The sequence below is a fragment of the Xenopus laevis genome, chromosome 3L, assembly GCF_017654675.1.
Source record: "Xenopus laevis strain J_2021 chromosome 3L, Xenopus_laevis_v10.1, whole genome shotgun sequence".
NCBI classification, from domain to species: Eukaryota; Metazoa; Chordata; class Amphibia; order Anura; family Pipidae; genus Xenopus; species Xenopus laevis.
In genome coordinates, this window is record NC_054375.1 from 111,130,376 (window position 1) to 111,150,035 (window position 19,660).

A 19,660-nucleotide genomic window follows, 5' to 3' on the forward strand; every position below is an offset into this window, starting at 1 on the left:
GATGTTTGTAGAAGGAAACTACATGGTTATGTTTGGCAGATGGCAAAAGAATGCTCCCTGTCTATGCATAATGCACCTGTAAAGGTGGTTGAGAAGGGTTTTATTGTTTAGGTTATGGCCACTTGTTCAATAGCAAATGCTACAGTGACTATTCTGTGTTTTCTACTTTGTGGCAACAGTTTGAGAATGACGAAGTACAAAGCAAGGTCTGTATTGGAGTGGAAGTTGGCACTGAAGAGCACAGAGCCCTGATCACAACCGAAAGGAGCAGCCTTAGGATGAATTACATATATATAGGGTTGCCTACTGTTTGGGTTTCACCCGGACAGGCCGGTTTTAAAAATTAGAAAATCCAGACAAGGCTTTAATATGAATGGTGCAGGGGTCAGCCAATCGGGGATCATCACGTCATAACTCCACCCCCCAATGTCACAGCCACACCCCTGATCACCAACCTTCCCACCCAATGACACCATCCGACTTACCCCCTTCCTGGTCTGCCCCTCTGAAGAAGGTGGCAACCCTATATATACCCTTGGTTTCAGAATGGTCAGACATAACCATACAGGAGCGGGTGAGTGCTGGCGTTTTACGTCTGTACATTTTATGCTTCATAACCATACAATGAGCAACATTTCATACCTCACAAGAACTGTGCTCACTTCAATATTACCATTTTATATACTGTACATATTAATTATTTTACCTTGGGGTTCAAAGGTTAGGCATAACATATGAATAGCATGTGGATTCCTCCTAAACAAGAATAATGTCCTGGATTAAGGCTCCTGGCATACATTAATTGGGTATAGAATAGCTGCATTGCAGGTATACAGTATACAATAAACACAATCATTCAAAGGGTATGGTAAAAAACATTTTTTCAAATCGTTATCAAAATGACTGGAGCAGAACAATAAAATAAATACAAATGTTTGTAATTTTATTAAGGAAAAGAAAATTCTTGGTACAAATGCTTTTTTCAGCTATTTGAGAAACAATTGACACATTTTAGACAACCTTGAAAAAAAATATCAGAGTCAGCCCTAGATTTGTTCTGATGGGCCACAAAAAAACAAAAGCAAAAAACAGATCCCTTGTCAGGACGGGACAATTACAAAAAACAAAAGGATAAGGAAAAAAAATGGAATGCATAATTTTTTTCAATAATTTCACAAAGGTTGATCACCACACAGGGTGGTAGAGGGAACTGGGTTAGGGCTCTTGAAGGAATAGGAACATCTAAAAATTAAAGTGTTTTAAATGACAATACAATATACTAGGGATGCACCAAATCCACTATTTTGGATTCAGCCGAACCCCAGAATCCTTTGCGAAGTATTCGGCCGAATACCGAACCAAATCCTAATTTGCATATGCAGAGGGGTTTTGTGACAAAATGTCATGTGATTTCCCTCTCCGCCCCTAATTTGCATATTCAAATTAGGATTCAGATTTGGTTCAGCCAGTCAGAAGATCGAATCCAAATCCTGATGAAAAAGGCAGAATCCTGGCCGAATCCTGGATTCATTGCATCCCTACAATATACTGTTGCCATACATTGGTTAAACTGATGTGTACTACTATAGTTTATATAAACAAGCTACCGCGTAGATAATAGATTAGCTCTGTGGAATCCCATTGTATACTATAGAGCAAATCTGCTTTGTAACCTGTGCCGGTTCTCCTTTAAGCTGAGTAGCTGCCCCGATGGCTACACAGAAGCTTGTTTTTATAAACTATATTAGAGTTTCTGAAGCAAAAACACCAGTTTTACCAGAGCAGAGCAACAGTACATTTTATTTTAATTACTTAAAAACACTTTTTTTTGTGTTACTGTTCCTTTAACTGGTGTTTTTACAGGAGCGCTCCATCTGTTTTGTTTTTGCAGGCATGAGGTTGTGGCTACAGGTAGAAAATAAAGGAATGGGCTCTGCATTGTGGTACAATGCAAAAAAAAAAAAAGGCCACTTATAAAATCCCTAAAGGACCCTGCATGGTGTCCTTTTTATTTTGTCAAACTTGAAACTATTCAGATGACACTAAACTGCAACGTTCCCCATCCACTCTCCACCATCCACAGCCCTTACATAAAGAGATACAGACAGCATCTTGGCCTTGAGTTTTATTTTAACCTTCCCTCTGTGTGAAGCCGCTGTTCTGTGGAGCTCCAGAAGAGGTGTTTCCCAGATTGCCTATGCATGCACCGGCAGACTAGCAATCTGTGGATTTTGGCAAATGCCAGAGGGCCTCTGTAAGATGCCATATGCAGTCACTATTTATTGTACTTGGGGGGCTGTATGTGTGGGGGGCTGTATGTGTGGGGGCCTGTGAAAATATTGGGCCTGTTTTGAATCTCAGTCCAGACCAGTGTGCCCCCCCCCCCAACCAGCTCTGACTTTGCATTCTGCATGCATTGTGGCTCCATTTAGCACATAGATGGTTTGGAAAAGTAAAACACTAAAGAAAGACTGGGCCATGATCAGGTGATTGCCATATTTAAAGGAATCCAATTTAATACCAAACAATATGCAGGCTGACACCATTGAGCATCATACAAAATAAGTTAAACATCCATAACTTGAGGCATTTATTTTACACGAATACAGTGTCTACAAATGAAATCTATTAGGTGTGCTTTCTTTCATACAGTACATAACACAATTTAACATATCCAGTCCTACTGGAATTATATTCTTTTCACATATGTTTCAGAAGGAGCTTACAAAATAAATCAGCATGGTTATTTACAGATGTCATGCTTTTGGAAACTTTAGCTTCTTCCACAACAACAACAAAAAAACATTCGGGGACAAAATGAAATACGAGTCATACAACCCAAATGAAAGTGAACAAAGCATTTTTAATAAAAAATGCTCATAAGAAAAATATTAAGTGCATAGCATATAAGACAAAGTATATCTAAATTACAGTGCTAAGTTTTTTTCCACTTGGGGCACCTTTGAAACAGAATTCTGGCCCACGGTTGACATACAATAACACTGTATCAAAACTGTACAAGACCAGGTTCCTACTTACATAGAATAATTTGTTCTACAAAATGTCAGAGCCTTTCAGCTGGCACCGAGTCATCAGTGGTTTGACCAGTTTTTCAGTAAAGGTAGTTCTTTGCACAGCCTCTACTTTGAAATGCATCACTATTTCGCTCTTTCAAGATCATGCTTTTCCCTGAAAATGAAAAACAGTGCATCGGAAAAGAGCAATAGAAGGCAGGTATGTCATTTTACTGGCAAGTTCAGTTATTTTGGAGAAATTAGAGACGCAGATTTATATAAGTAGAGTGAGGATAGCCTAGCAGTTGTGTTGCAACTAACTGTGAGTAGCAGGTAGCCTATGGTGAATGCTGTATTTCAGCAAAGAATGTAAAAAATGATATCCTTAAGGCCAAGACAGGCAACCTGTCACCATTGGAATGCTGAGCAACAACACCCAGGATACACCAATTTTGCCAGACCTTGGTCTAATGATTGGAAGTAAGCATTAACCTATTGATTAATATAGTATTAATAAATTATATGGTATTTTGTTCATTTTTTTTATATAACTGGAGGCCACGGTTTTATTTTTACTAGACCTTCTCTAGAATATCCCACAGTAATGCACATCGACATCACCTTGCCCACAAAGTCACCACTTTAATAAAGGGCAGCTTTGAGCGTGGCAGCAAATGAGGTTGTCAATTGTCATAAGGCTGCTATAGATTAGGCCATATGCAGCTACATTTTTGATTTATAGAAGGAAAAATTCTGATTTATAGAAGGAACATTTGATTGCCCAATGAGAGACTAACCAGCCCCTCTGGAAGAAATAACAGGAGTGATTTTCCTGCTATAATGGGGAAATATTAATGAATTGAGAATTGCAGAGGTTACTAAAATGCATAACTATATATTTGTGGCAATTTAAGGGGCTAAAGAAACTGTTACTAGAACAACAAACAAACAAAGTTACACAAATAGCAAGTGAATTCGTAGAATCGTTTTTTTTATCAACATTATTTTTATGGCAAGATATGTGGGGGTTCAGATAAGCGTCTGTGCAAGTTAGGGTTTTGGCTATGGCGGTTACGACTGCGCACAGATGAGAACATGGTGTTGCATCCTTCTACTTTACATTTATGCAGTTGGCGCAAATGGACAGTTTTATAATGAGCTCTAAAAGTCCCTTTGTTACTGTATGTTTTTTGGCAGATATGGCAGGTTATTGGCATACCAGAGGGTATGCTTGAGAAACTCTGGTGAACTCTATTGATCAAGTTAAAATTCTGGTAGAGCTCTTCCTGTGTAATGAAGCTCAATCCTTCACAGCTTTCATCACTATCTTCCACTGGTATGTTACCTTCTTCACTACCTCCATCGGAGTCCCAGGAGGAATGAGAACTGCTGACGGACCGAATGCTGGAAGTAGTGCTTAAATCCAACACAACACTGTCATTCACAGGCTCTGTCCCAAAGCTGTCCGAACAAGGCTCTCTGAACTTGCTCATGGGATAAACCAGGCTCCCTGTTCTGTTCATTCCTTTGAAGATCACAGATGTCTGTCCCGAATTTTTTAGTTGAGGGTCCTGATAACAATCCTTAATAGTGTCCTTTAGTAGATAGGGTATAGTGTATGGGATGCTTTGTACCTCATGTGCTTCTTTAGTTAACAGCTTCTGATGAAGGTTTACATTTGAACTGTGCCTGCAAGTCAGAATGAGGCCAATGGTTATCAGACACAAAATAGAATAAACAAGATTTAAAAGTCAGTGAGGTAATTGTGGACCTGTATACATGCAGAATTATTATTATGGTCCTTTATACATCCGATCAGCCCTTAAAGATATATCATTATTATCCAAGAAATTATTTACTACAATACCCAAAATAAGAATGACATTATGAGCATATTATAGGTCTCTACAGGATATCCCAGATAATAGCCTCTGGAGAGGGAGACTCCCTTCTCAGAGGATATTTTTAGCTTACACTTTTATTCCGAGTTCTTCTGTAGGATATCAGGTATAGGGCCAGATTCAAACTGATGAGAAAATGGTTTAGCACATGAAAACTCCATTACAGTATATGGAGTATACTGGAGTATATTAGGAGATTATTTTCTTTTTCATGGAATTGAGTCTGGCCCATACTAGAGTGACATAGTATCTATCATACCAATGGATATAATTGACTCTGGGAAAGGACTGAGGATGTGGGATAGCAGGTATAGTAGGTGGAGATGGTGCCTATAGTAGCTGTGAGATAATAGTCTCTGGGAAGGGACCGTGGCTGTGGGACAGCAGGTATAGTAGGGTAAATGGTGCCTATAATAGCAGTGGAATAATAGCCTCTGGGAAGGGACTGTGAGATAGCAGGTATAGTAGGGAGAGATAGTGTCTATAGTAGCAATGGGATAATAGTCTTTGGGAAGGGACTGTGGCTGTGGGATAGCAGGTATAGTACGGGAGATGGGGCCTATAGTAACAGTGGGATAATAGCCTCTGGGAAGGGACTATGGCTGTAGGATAGTAGGTATAGTACAGGAGGTGGGGAGATGATGCCTAAAATAGCAGTGGAATAATAGCCTCTGGGAAGGGACTGTGGCTGTGGGATAGCAGGTATAGTAGGGGAATGGTGCCTATAGTAGCAGTGGTATAATAGCATATGGGAAGGGAGTGTGACTGTGGGATAGCAGGTATAGTAGGGAGAGATGGTGCCTATAGTAGCACTGGGATAATAGTCTCTGGGTATGTAATAAAAAGGGCCAGGTTTGCCTATGCCTCATAACCTATGACACTAGGAATTGCTTTCATAAAAGCAAATGTTATGTTCTAATTGACTGTTACGGGTAACTAGACCTGTAGCAAATGTAGCACATTACATTACCCCTTAAGTGCTGAAAATTATAGTTCACAATTAAATGTAAACTTCAAGCAACATAAAAAAAAAAGAAAAACAAAAAGTTAGGAAAAAACGTCACCTTAAAATACACCCAAGTCTCTGCTTTCCTTAAAGGGGTAGTTTAACTTTAAGTTTTAGTATGTTATAGAATGGCTAATTCTAAGCAACTTTTTAATTGGCCTTCATTTTTTCTTTTTTATAGTTGTTGAATTATTTGCATTTTTCTTCTGAATCTTTCCAACTCTAAAATGTTCTCTAAGGCTACAAATTTATTGTAGAACAATTGCATATTATCTTAGAATATCATGCTTTACTTCACGCTAAAAGTTAATTTTAAAGGTGAACAACTGCTTTAAGACTTCTTATGAAGCATATGTAATCAAGTAACAAACATACTACTTTCATATCATAAATCTGTACATACACCAGCACAACATATTATTGTAATGTACACATGGCCCTAATACAGTATCTTACCTGTCTCTGCTCCTGCGAGATGGGAAAGCAGCATGGCAGCCCTCTATCGTACATAAATGCATTTCCTTTGGGTGCACGTTTTTGTAATGCATTTTCACACTGTAAGGGTTTTTAAAGGCTTTTTTACATATCTCACAATGAAAGCGTTTTTCTTCTTTAGGAATTTGCAAGTGCTGTTCTCCAGAATCAAAGTCAGAAGTCTTGTTAGGAGTTGAATTGTAAAGCCCCCCACTCACAGAGTAATTGCGGAATTCAACACCACCTTCAGAATCCGTATGTTGTGGCTGCTCTTTATTGTACAGGTTGACTTCAGCCAACTGCTGTGAAACATTAAAGTTGTTTGAGTGTTCAATTTTGTTTTCACTTAAATTCATATTTAAAGCATAATCTTCTTTATGGTTATTTTCTCTTTCGGAGGGTTGGAACTCATTCTCAGAATCAGAAGACACACTGTTGTAGTCATTATCCATGACAGACTGATAATGCCGATCTTCAGAGTCATTTGATTTATACGAATCCAAAGACATGTTGTCTCTCTGTATCCTCCCAGAACTATGCATGTCTTGGTTTTTATCACAATTTTCAAAGGCGTCGTCACTTGTTTCATGTATAGGGTTGTCCTCTTCAGAACTAACTTCTTCTAGGTTTCCTTGTGGTGCATCAATTGACTCTTTCTGGATTTTGATGGGCATGCTGGATTTTCGAGATTTCTTTTTTGGCATTGTATTTGAGAGAAAGTCACTGGAAAGGATTTTCTCTGAGATAGAGGAAGAAATGACCGGAAGAGAAGGTAGTATTCCAGGAGTGTTGGCAAGCTCGGCAGGTGTTGCAGGACTTCGATAGAAGGGCAAAACTGGTTGGACAGTTTTCAGATTGGGGAAAAGCACACACGACTGTCCAACATTGGAGAGACCAGACTGCAGTTTTATATCAGGAGCAGTACTGACATAGTTATTACTTGATCTGCTGTCCAAGTTACAGGATTTAGGTGTAAGTCTTTTAGAATCTTCAGATACAGATATAATTAGTCCATTCCTCAAATCCTTGTCTCTGTTATTTCTGTTCATGGGCATATGCAACCTCGGGTTAGGATTTGAACTATGACGGTTTCGACTTCTCAGAGAGCTGAAGACCATGTTACATCCCTCAATTGTACACCGGTGTTTTATCTTCAGATGGACAGCATTGTAATGAATTTTTAGTGTGCCTTTGTCATAAAAGGTCTTTTCACAAGCAGTGCAAAAAACCCGACCCTTCCTAGGCCCATTGATATTTCTTTCTGTGAGATTATTTTTACTCTCTGGAGAGACTGAAGAAATATCATAGTTGCTCATATGGTTATGTGAGCTTGCATCGCTTAAAGGGCTATCATCTTCTATTTTGGGGGCACCATCTCGAGAACTCATGTTAGAGTCATTTTCCAAATGAAATGTTGCAGAACTGGAAGTTAAGTAGCTGCTCTCCAAGAATGATATTTGAGAATCATTTTTGCAATCTTTTGCTCTGTCTTGGTTTCTTTCAGGCACTGGTCTTTCTGGTGGTGATCCTATAAGCGGAGGTGGCACTGGACTGAAAAACTGAAATGGTAATGTGAATGCCATGTTGTTGATCATGTTCTCAAAGGGATGAATGGCTGAAGGAGACACCTTCTCCAGTGTGGAAGGTAAAATAGGACTGCCCCTTGGGTTGCTGCTTTCAATAAATGCTCGAATGTCAGAATTGGTTCTAGTACTGGGCACAAGTACAGAATAGCCTTCTTTTTCCTGAATTGCCATGAGCTCCACAATAGATTTTGTTTCACCAAAACGGAGAAACTGCTGCAGAGTAGCTAGCTCTTCTTCAACAGTCATAATAGACCAGTGATCTAGGACTTTTCCAGAGCCATCCTGCAACAGATGAAAAGACAGGTGGACACAATCTTAAGTAACATTTCCCCCAAAAAATGCAATAAAAACATTGTCAATTCCGTCAACAAACTGCGCAGCATTTATATTGCCAAAAGCCTTTTGTTTAGCAACTAAATCAGTTCACAGAACAAGCACTTTCCAGCCAGTTAATATATGTATATATATTTAAAAGAAGAATGAGCAGTTGTGTTTTCAGATGAGCAACTCGTTTATTTCAAGTTAATTTTTTTCATTGTACGTTTAATAATCTTCCAGGCAACTATGAACAGAGAACAAATGAGTCCGTATTGATCTATTGCCAGTACTCACAAAAGCGCAGCTGTAATTACACTTGAGCTTTGGAGTTCTTCTATCAAACTCTGGCCATGTCTAACTTTTCCCAATAACTACAATAAATATTTTATCACAGGACATGTATTTGATAGTCTGCTGAGATTTTTCTCAGTGCATGTAAGAGTTTCCAGTACAGTGAAGAATGTATCATCATAATTTTTTCATGCTGTAGAGCTTCAGGGTAATTGATTCCATATTTTTAATCCCAATACTAAAAGGTAAGATTATCCAGATCATTAAATATTGATTAGTGTCATGATATAAAATCACACTGGTGCTTTGTATAAAAATGTAATTGTTGCAAGTAACAGGGCCAAAACCTCTCATAGCTCACTTAATTGTGGTTGTTTAACTCTGTACTGCTGGGCTGCTACTAAGCATATAGAACTAGTTACAAAGGGGTTTGCTTGTTTAAAATTTGTATAAAAACATGCAAATATCCCAGAAAATTGCTGCTTTGCAAAGAAGGGGAAATAAGCAAAAAAGTAACTATAACTGGCCTCAGCCACTAAAATTTTTAGTTTTTAGTGTTTTTAATATACTCTACTTATATTCTGTTCAGGCCCTTTCCTATCCATGTTCCTGGCATTCAAACAATTGCCTAGTTGCTCGAGTAAGAGCCTTGCAACAGAGAATAGTTTCAGCTCCAAATTGGAGAGAAGAAAAACAAGATGCATAATTTCTAACCTAATAATTAAAACATTTACTATCTATTAAGAAAATAAAACACAACGAGGGTTTGCACACTTATGTGGTTACCCACCATCACTCACATTCTGCGCTGTATGCCCCTATGTGGAAAATATCAGGGCCGGATTTACATGGCAGGCGCCCTAGGCCCGCTGTCGTTCGCTCCCTTTTATTCAATTGAATTATCAACATCTGGATCAGAGCAATGGGTATATTTTAAAAACTATAGTATATTTTAAAAACTATAGTATCTCCCCAGTGTTTTTGAACCAAAGTGGATGTTGACGGGCAGCATGCCGCCCCCTAAAATCCTGCAACTCTAGGCCTGGGTCTTGGTGGCCCTGTCCGGGCCTGGAAAATATATAGACAAGTACCTGCAGTACATAACCACGTATATAATCCTGGAGGGTCCAGTCAAGTGAATGAAGAATCTGTAAGACCTCTTCTTGCTTGATGACACTGAAGAGGCGATCTAGCAGAATCTTCAGACGGATCGGAATGGCTTGTGTCCCGTAGAGCATGAGGCTGCTGATATCAAAGACTACACTGGACTGAACTATTTCTACTTGGCCGGCGGGATAGAAGTGTGGGATCCGTAATTTGCTAAGTGCTAAAATAAATAAAGTATAAAACATGGATGAGAGGGATGTTACAACACAATGCAGTCACTTGACATTACACCAAAGAAAAACATACCATGTGCAACCCATCCGTGCCTGCACTGCTCACAATGACGATGGTTTATTTTGCCAGGTTTAAAACCAAGGCAGATGCAGTTTACCAAGGTGCACCGTATGGTCTGTAATACAAATGCAGAAGAAGAAAGCTTAATGCAGACACTCGTGTTGTACACAATGCATACTGTACATTAGGCAAGAAATGATAAACTACCGATTTATCACAGTGGGGGGCATATACAAGACAAGCACCACAGTCGGGTTTCAGCACCTCTTCACCATCTTAAAAATACCAGTGGAGAATATGGCAAGCAATGCCATGAAAGTTGAATGAAATGTAAATGTCTTTAAAAGGGAGTGTTCATAACCAAGAAACAACCATATATTGTAAGCTAATTTGATGAATGGATACAATTGCCTTTATACACAGAACATTTCAACAAACTCCGTTGCCGAGATTTATTGCTTTCTGACTTCTAAGTGCAAAGCAATAATCACTTTTACATTTGGGATTATATTGCTCTGTGCCGTTCAATCATATGGTTACCGTATGTGCTTATGGATAAGCCCCAATCTGGTAGCAGCCGTGTGACACATAAATCTAGTGTATACCAAGTCTGGGATTTTACAGTTTGCAGAGAAAAATAGCACATGTCAAGCATTTGAACAGGGGATAAGCGAGTAGAAGTGCAGACATAAGCGAGTATTTCATGGATACCTTTGAGCCAGTGTATTATAAGAAAAAGGCTACTAGTGTCACTTGTTATATAGTATTATTAATGCAAAATTACAGATGGGCCATTGTTGCAGCACAACTGGCCATGCCATGAAAAGGAGTCTCACCCCTACTGGTACACAATTTGCTGTAAAAATGGTGAGTTCGCAATACCAAAACATGTTTGTGGGCATTAGCTAACACTGTATCTTGGCAATTAGCATGGTATTATTTATGGGGAAATGGAAAAATGCATGACAAGTCAACAATACATTATATATTCACACACACACTTTGTAATTTCATTATTCGTGATTTTCCCAAGCTAAAGACCAAATTCATTCTATACAACCCGGCTACAAGCAGTGTACCAATTGCATCTGGTTTTAAATGCAAAACAATGCATACAAGAAAGGTGCATGTCCCCAATTTTTCAAATAATCTGATGACCTTATTGAACTACAAGTCCCAAAGCATCAAGCTGCAGTTTGGACATTCCTGCTCTGGATAGTGGATGCTGGACTTTGCAGTAGATATCTATATATAGTGAATAAAGTACCCCCTCTTGTAAAATATAAGGATATTATAAGTTACCGAGGAGTTTCATGACCATATAAAAACACGAGGCCGAAGGCCGAGTGTTTTTATACAGGTCATGGAACTCCGAGGTAACTTCTAATATCCTCATATTTTGCAACTGGGGGTACTTTATTTATTATAATACACAAGATTCAGTGAGTCATGTGACAGAAATGACATCAGAACTCACCGTTTATAAGTGATGACATCAGAACTCACCGTTTATAAGGATATAATTTACAAGATTTTCATGGCTTTTGTGTATTATATATATATATATCTACTACTAGTTTGTATTATTCACCCCAAGGTCTCTTAGGGCTTCCATAATTAATCACATTCTACTCTAGAGTCTTCAACCTCTACAAAAGAAACCCATTAACCTGTGCTCATAATGAAACCCATTAAACATGTGTCATAATGGAGGGGAATTAGAGGAGCAACACAACAGCTAAGGAAAAACGGATGGTCAATTAGACTACTAGAAAACAATGTGGTGCTGTTCATCTTTTTACAATTCTGATTTTGTCAAGTCCACCAAATCACTATATCTTACTGTATATAGAAGAAGCACAGTTTTGTGTGTTCCAGTATTCACATGCTGTTTGTATTGCTTTGTAGTACAATGATAAATCACAGATTAATTAATAAAGCAGATGTGTGTTCCCAACAGGGGGTGATGTTACAAATTGATATCTAACCCATCTGTGGACTAGCATTCTAGTGGCACTTGCAGATACAGGAAATTAGAAAGGTTTATAAGTGACAGAACAATGAAACGTGCAGTGATGTTAGGGCTGGTAATGTGGAGTATTCTGCATGTTGGTTAGCATTACGTCAAGGTCTAGCATGTCTCCATGAACCATGGCTCAGGATCCTTAGGGAATACTCCGGCTGTGAGAATGCTTTCATAAGACCAAAATCTGTTTTCCACTCTGTTTCCCCTTTCAAGACTTTCACCAGCAACATTTCCTACAAACATCTGTGAAAACCTTACTTCTCCAAAACCTGTTCAAACATTTTAATTATGACTAATTTCACAACAGATATAAAAAAACACCTCTTAGACGTTTGATCGTGGGCCAGCTTTTAAATAGCCAAGACTCAGAATTTCTTGTTGATACAGTAAAGGAGTGCCTTAATTTAAAAAGATAGATCACAGCAAAAACTTACTATTTTTCCCAGCTGAATCTGGCTGTCAAACATTGCTAAATGCCATAGTTCAGTGACTAGAGCTGTCTCAAGAATGGTCAACTTCCTGCAGCCATGCACATATTGGGGACCCACAGGTCATTATTACTTGCATGAAGTATATAAACTGTGGCATAGTATATATCAGAAGGGTGAGATGGTACCTATAGTAGCAGTTCAAAACGGAGGGTCCGCTCGCACACCCTGGCCTACAAATGGATGCCTGGTGCTCGGTTATGGAGGGATCAGCACCCTCCTATTGTGTAATAGAAACAGGAATCACTGGCACTCAAAGGCAGGTGCAAGCAGGGACAAGCCCTTGTCTGCTTATTAAGCAGAAAATGCAACGTTTCGGCCCGAAATGTTGCATTTTCTGCTTAATAAATATGCAAGGGCTTGTCCCTGCTTGCACCTGCCTTTGAGTGCCAGTGATTCCTGTTTCTATTTCCTATAGTAGCAGTGGCATAATAGCCTTTGAGAATGTAAAGATGATATGAGATAACAGGTATAGTAGGGAGAGATGGTGTCTATAGTAGTAGTGGGATAATAGTCTCTGGGGAGGGACTGTGGCTGTAGGATGGCAGGTATAGTAGGGAGAGATGGTGCCTATAGTAACAGTGGGATAATAGTCTCTGGGACGGGACTGTGGGATAGCAAGTATAGTAGGGAGATATGGTGTATAAAGTGGCAGTGGGATAATAGTTTCTGGGGAGGGGCTGTGGGATAGCAGGTATAGTAGGGAGAGATGGTGCCTATAGTAACAGTGGGATAATAGTCTATGGGAAGGGACTGTGACTGTGGGATAGCAGGTAAAGTAGGGAGAGATGGTGCCTATAGTAAGGATAATAGCCTCTGGGAAAGGACTGTGGGATAGCAGGTATAGTAGGGAGAGATGGTGCCTATAGTACAGTGAGATAATAGTCTCTGAGAAGGGAGTGTGGCTGTGGGATAGCAGGTACAGCAGGGAGAGATGGTGCCTATAGTAGCAGTGGTGATAATCTGGGAAGGATCTGTGGCTGTAGGCTAGCAAGCTAATCTTGTCCTGATCTCTGCCAAACATAGCCCTATCAAGAACTGGAGATACATCTTGCAGAACCCTACACACTCCTTTACTATCTTCAGACATCCGGTTACAAGTAAAGTTTCAGCTTAAAAAAGAATGTGCTAGTTTAAGTATGCTGGGTGACCGATTTTTTTTTTTTACTCTTCAGTTCAGTGAAATGTGCAATAGAGCACATGTTTTATATTTATATATGCACCATTTGCATCTGTGCATTACAGGGACAGTAAATGTTAGATGCAATCAAAGTGAATGGTAGGAGGCAGAGACAATGTCTGGGGCACATTGGCAGAGGATCTCCCACATGTTCCCTTATCACTAACCATTTGGTCCTATATGGCTCCTGCATGTATGTGTGTGTGTGTGTGTGTGTCTGTGTGTGGGGGGGGGGTTACAGTGAGAGAAGCAATAGATTAGATGATAGATAGATAGATAGATAGATAGATAGATAGATAGATAGATAGATAGATAGATAGATAGATGATAGATAGATAGATAGATATCCTGAAACAAACACTATACATATTATACAGATAATTAACATTATTACAAACATTTTTTTGCATTCAATACCATATGATCTCACATAGTTTCACCTGTTTGTCAATTAATTCAGTAAAAGAAAGAAATAAAAAACATGTGCATCTTTGTCATTCCTTGGAGTTGGATTTTAAGTGAATGGAACCCACTGAGGGAACAGAGTTAAAGCAGGAGGAGAGGAAAAAAAAAACGTACCTCATTCATTTTGCGCTTTGGTTCCTTCCCCACAAACAGCTGAATTTCATTCCTTGGAATGCACTCACTAACACACAAAACAGAGGGTCAAGTTACTTTCTGAAAGCACTTCTTGGCACATGTTCCCTACCAGCTACCAGCCTCGTTAGACATTCACTGTACAAAAAAATAATGACTTCTGTGGAGTATCAACATACATTAACCATTTCACTAATATACATAGACAGCAGTTTGGTGTGCATTTTATAGAAAGCATAGCTGTGAATTCCAACAGTGACAGCAAGCATGGAACCCTGTAGTATTTGTCATATATTCCTAGCAACCTTGTTGGGACTTGCCGCTTTCATCTAGTGCAGGGGTCCCCAACCTTTTTTACCTGTGAGCCACATCCAAATGTAAAAAGAATTGGAGAGCAACACAAACATTGAAAATTTCCCTTGGGATGCCAAATAAGGGTTGTCATTGGCTATTTGGTAGCTCCTATATGGACTGGCAGCCTACAAGAGGCTCTATTTGACACTTTCCTTAGTTTCTATGCAATTAAAATTTGCTTTCATGCTTGGAATTCAAAAATAAGCACCTGCTTTAAGGACCCTGAGAGCAACATCCAAGGGGTTGGAGAGCAATATGTTGCTCACGAGCTACTGGTTGGGGATCACTGATCTAGTGCGTTCCACAGCAAATTAAGAAAGAGTGTAAGCGGTCTAGGCAAGTTCAACATCTACATAAGAACTGCATAGTCCAATGAGAGCATGCCATCATAACATTTATAGTGTAGCTATTTAAGCACAGGTAAAAATACCCAAAGTGGTTTCAGAAAAATGACATTAAAAAAAACAAGTAAATAAAGGTTGCACGTTTACGTGGGTTACACTTGGAATAGAAATTTATTATATGCATAAAGCCATGTTGTTTCAGTAGAGCAGATAGAGGGTAATTAGGAATGAGACCTCACAGTGATAAAAAGATTACGAAGTTAGGGCAGGCTCAGATAATTTAGAATCAGAAAGAACTGCACTGTAATCCACTTGTTGCTATTCATGTTGGTCGTTTTGGATGCTAGGAGTTGCTGCTAACAACAGGGGGAGTTTAGACAATGTGGTGGGATTTATACTCCATAATAAAATGAAGGATTCATCGATAAGTACATTAGCTTCAGAGAAGCAAACATGGCCATTAGCGATGGCTCTTCTGACCATGCATTTAAAGCATTGCATGATGAGAGCAGTCACGTTTTGTGCAAATTAGTGCACTCAATGGTCCAACTGAAGAGAAGGGCAGTAAAACCATAGCATTGCAGCACTTAGGTTGTAGGACAGAGGCAAAGAGCCAGAAATAATTTGCTGTTGTAGACGAGCAACAGAGAGACAATCAAGTTGATTTGTGAGCAAGAGCAAGATCATGACCCATTCAGTAGTGTTTGGAAATGTCTACAAACAGCATGTGGCTATAATCAGATATGATGAAGATGTTGGAATAGATGAAATAGTTGTACAATAGAAGTCATGTCTCAGTATCAATTAACAGATGAAACATAAAAGCCAAAAACTCACACTGGAAAGGATTAGATCACACTCAAAGAGTAACACTTTCAGCGCTGTCGAGCAACTCCACTATTCTTATGTTTAGGCACAATTTAAATTCAGTATGGTACTAGAAAAACATGAAAGATATCCACTGGACAAGCACATATTTGTGATGGTGTTGGTGCTTTTTTTTTTATTTTGTACAATCAGTATAGGGTTAAATAAAAAAAAATAAAAAACTTAAAAATGGATCTACTGCCATTGTGAAGATGTAGGAGTAATATTTCCTAACCCTCTTCATGAACAGCAGATCTCCAGGTGGCTGCATCTGAAACCAATTGAGCAATTACAAAATAACTTGTGTGGCTTGTCTCACTGAAATGAGTGGAACTAACACTCTGAGTTAGGTCATAGGAAAAAAAAACCAAACAGACTGCATATATTGACTCATTACTATATATAAAAATTACAAAAGAGATGAAAAATCTGTCTCAAGGCCATAAAAAAAAATAATTATTTTTGCGTTCTAAAGGGGAAGGTTTGTTCGAGTCAGAGCAAGGCACAGATAAAAGAATAAACTCTGATGACAAAAAATGGGCAACCTGTAGTCCTCAAGCTATTGGACAGCAAATGCCATTTCTGTTGGCTGTCAGTTGCACTCGTCCCACATTTCTCAAACTTAACTTTAAGTTTGATCTTGGGGCAATAAAAAAAACATACAGTAAATCAAGGAGCCACTACCCCAAGTGACATACATTATGCAAAACATGGAATCTGCTGTGACTAATACACAGTAACTGCAAAATGCACCAGCATCAAGTCCATTGATTATTAGACAATATCTAAACCCCCCACCAAGAATTTTCTAAGTTCACCCAATTGTCATTTTATTTGCATGTAAAGTATGTTTAAGATGCCCTTACTTGTAAATAACAATGGGAAAATATTGGAGGAAACATTCTATATGCTGTCCCTCTAATGCAGAGGCTCCTACAGTGTGAGAATGGTGATTTTATTCAGTTTGTTTTTGGACAAGAGAATCTTACAGAGTATTTTTTTTATGAAAGCATATAAGATGAGAGGTGTAAAATAATTTTCCCACTGAAGATAGAAAATGATTAACTATTTGGAGAGGGGGGGGGGGGAATAGTAAAGGTAATTGTCTAATAACATTAAACAACAGGGGTTTATTCCTAAAGCCTGGTCCAACCCAATAACTCTCCCATGAGAGATGGGGTAGTGATTAGGGGTAAAGGCTTATTACCATACGAGTAACTTCATTCTTAGAGCCATAGAAGGCAATGGTTTATATTGTCACTTATCCCAGAGGGGCTCCCAGTGGATTTGGACAGCCTTCAAAACAAGGATGTCCATTTTTTCACTAATGTAGCGGTTTGCAACTACAGCTTTTGTCATCAGCCAGCAAATGCCTTCAACCACATTCACTTCAGCAGATTTTCAGAGCACCAATGGCCTTTCATGCTCTAGGTTTTTAACCCTACTATAGATAAAAGGTGTCCAAACAACTGCTCAAACCACACTGGCAGACCTCTGTCTGTTATATACAATTCCTAGCTATAGGCAGGCTGAAAATGCTGGACGTTTAGAGTTGAGAAAGAAGAAAAAAATTAACTATCCCCATTACCAAGGCCCACAGAACTTTACAATTTACAATCCCTGTTTTGATTAAAGGTCAGGGCAAAATGTCTCAATGTACTTATTATAGTAAATTGATAATGGTTTAGTGCAGAGGATCTCTTGCATTTGTCCACAGAACGTTACTGCATGACAGAATTATATTGAATATCATCTGGGGTCTAAAATTGTGAACATTTTTCAAATAGATTGGTTTGAATAGGTTATAAGATCCGGTACAAGCTTTGGAACCATTAGAACATTAACCACAAAAATGGGAAACAAGCGTTCAAAAACCACAAAGGTCACCAAGAAAAACAAGTAAAAAAACAACTTTATTGGAATATCTCTAATGCCTTATTGTGCTCCACTTAATCATAGGCTAATGCCATAGATGTCATTCCAATAAGGTTTTTTGTTTTTAACTTATTTTTCTTGGTGACTTTAGAGTGCCTGCCCCCCCCCCCCATTTTTGTCGTTGATGTATACAAGCTATCCACACCTCTTAGCCGAGGGTCTGGATCTGGTGCACCTGCACCACGATTTATATTTGGTGGCTATACATAAAAATGTAGGCATTTAATATAGAATATGCAAGATGGTTAAAAACTGCAGACAACAGAACCAGTTAGGACAGAGACAGCCAAATAACTGCCAAGTTGCCAACCAATGCTACAAAGTTGAATTAAATATATTACAGATTACATGGTTGGTGTGGCAGGTTTAGGATAAACACATTAATAAATCTTGTGGTTAGGAACTTAAAGGGCACCATGAAATGTTCTGCTCACAAATGATTCTACTGTACTGTGGAATGTCCACAGGTTGGCAGCTCAGAAGTCCGATCCTCAGCCCAGGAAGCTACAGATATACAAACTGCAAGTCACACCCAGTTACAAATTTTTGCTACAATATTCAAAGTATTTGGATATTCACTTATTTTTTAATTAGGATACACACATCAATAAAGTGTATTTATAATAGACCAAACTATTATGATGTTGGTCAGGGTATGCTGTTTTCTAGCAATCTGGACAATCAAATTGGCACCAATGTAGCAGCAATCATTTTTTGGAGAGTACAAATAGGGCAAGTGCCCAGATTTCTGTACACTGCAGCATGCCATGCATTATTATATACTCCTAGCTGTGCATTTGTGTGCTCTAATAGAGTTTATGAAACCAGCTCAACACAAAATGTATACAGCACACACAAAAAAATGTATGAATACGCATAACTTATTCCTTGTTTGAACTCTGGTTTCTTCTCTGCACAATTCGGGAGCAATGCCCTACAGAGCAGAAGTTATATGTAGGAATACAGAGGCGTAGCAGGGAAAACAATAGTAATACTGGTGTTGTATGAGGGTGTCCGGTTGTGTCCAGAACTGCAGTTCAACAGCACTTCATATAAATAACAAGAGCCGCAGCAGTTTTGTCCTTCTTCTGCCACAATAAAAGACAGGTGTATAATGTCATTGGCTGATCTGGAACTGTTCTGACCCCCCCCACCTAACATTCTGAGCGGCCAACATTGAATCTCTGCAACTTGGCCCTCTAAGTGTCAGTCTAAGTTTTGCAATCTTTGACCAAACGGGCAACAAACTGACCAGTCACATATCCTGATGGTGGCCAACTATAGTATCAGAGTAATGGCATTGTGGTAAGTGATCCGGGCACTTTAAACATATTCACATTTTCAGAGGAGGTTATTTGATGAAGAATCACTTTTTTTTTTAATATAAACATGAAAAAAAAGTGTAGGAAAACATCTGTTTGAAATGCATAAGGAACAGTGAAATACGTCTGAATGGATAGAGTGCCATGCAGAACATTTCAGATCATTTTCTATAATCTGTGAAATCTCTGCAATGAAGAATTTGGCACTTAAGGATATTGTCAGCTCTCCAGCCTAAAGAAGAGGCAACTAAGCTGCTAAAGTAAAGCTAAATATTACTAATTAAGCACAACACATTGGAAATCTATATTTGGTAGAAAAGCAAAGCTTGTTGTTTTAACAGTTTCTTTTTTTTTGGTGTGGGGGGCTGACTTACATTGTTTGCAGAGGCTATGAAAGGAGCCACTGTAGGGAAGAATTGGAAATATCTGTTCACAGCCTTCTCCAACTATGTCGCAGGTCAGGCTGGGGCACTGTACATCAAATTTCATGCATGTTGAGACCTATTTTGCCCTTCTCAGTTTTGTCACACTTCGTGCCAGAATACCTTTTAACCCC

At 38.9% G+C, this 19,660-nt stretch overlaps 1 protein-coding gene across 6 annotated transcripts in view; it reads right to left on the reverse strand.

Moving 5' to 3' along the window:
- Window positions 1-2,490: 2,490 nt before the first annotated feature.
- Window positions 2,491-19,660, reverse strand: part of bnc1.L (basonuclin 1 L homeolog) — a 61,756-nt gene continuing 44,586 nt past the window's right edge. For 2 of the 6 annotated variants that reach the window (XM_018253138.2, XM_018253139.2), the window contains exons 2-6: window positions 14,265-14,331; window positions 10,004-10,106; window positions 9,682-9,917; window positions 6,378-8,263; window positions 2,491-4,703 (exon numbers count right to left, since the gene is read on the reverse strand). In XM_018253138.2, coding sequence (XP_018108627.1) covers window positions 4,022-4,703; window positions 6,378-8,263; window positions 9,682-9,917; window positions 10,004-10,106; window positions 14,265-14,273 — 2,916 coding nt within the window. In that variant the 5' untranslated portion in view covers window positions 14,274-14,331 and the 3' untranslated portion in view covers window positions 2,491-4,021. The remainder of the gene's footprint in view (window positions 4,704-6,377; window positions 8,264-9,681; window positions 9,918-10,003; window positions 10,107-14,264; window positions 14,332-19,660) is intronic. The other 4 variants (XM_041586804.1, XM_041586802.1, XM_041586801.1 and 1 more) reach the window with 4 other exon arrangements.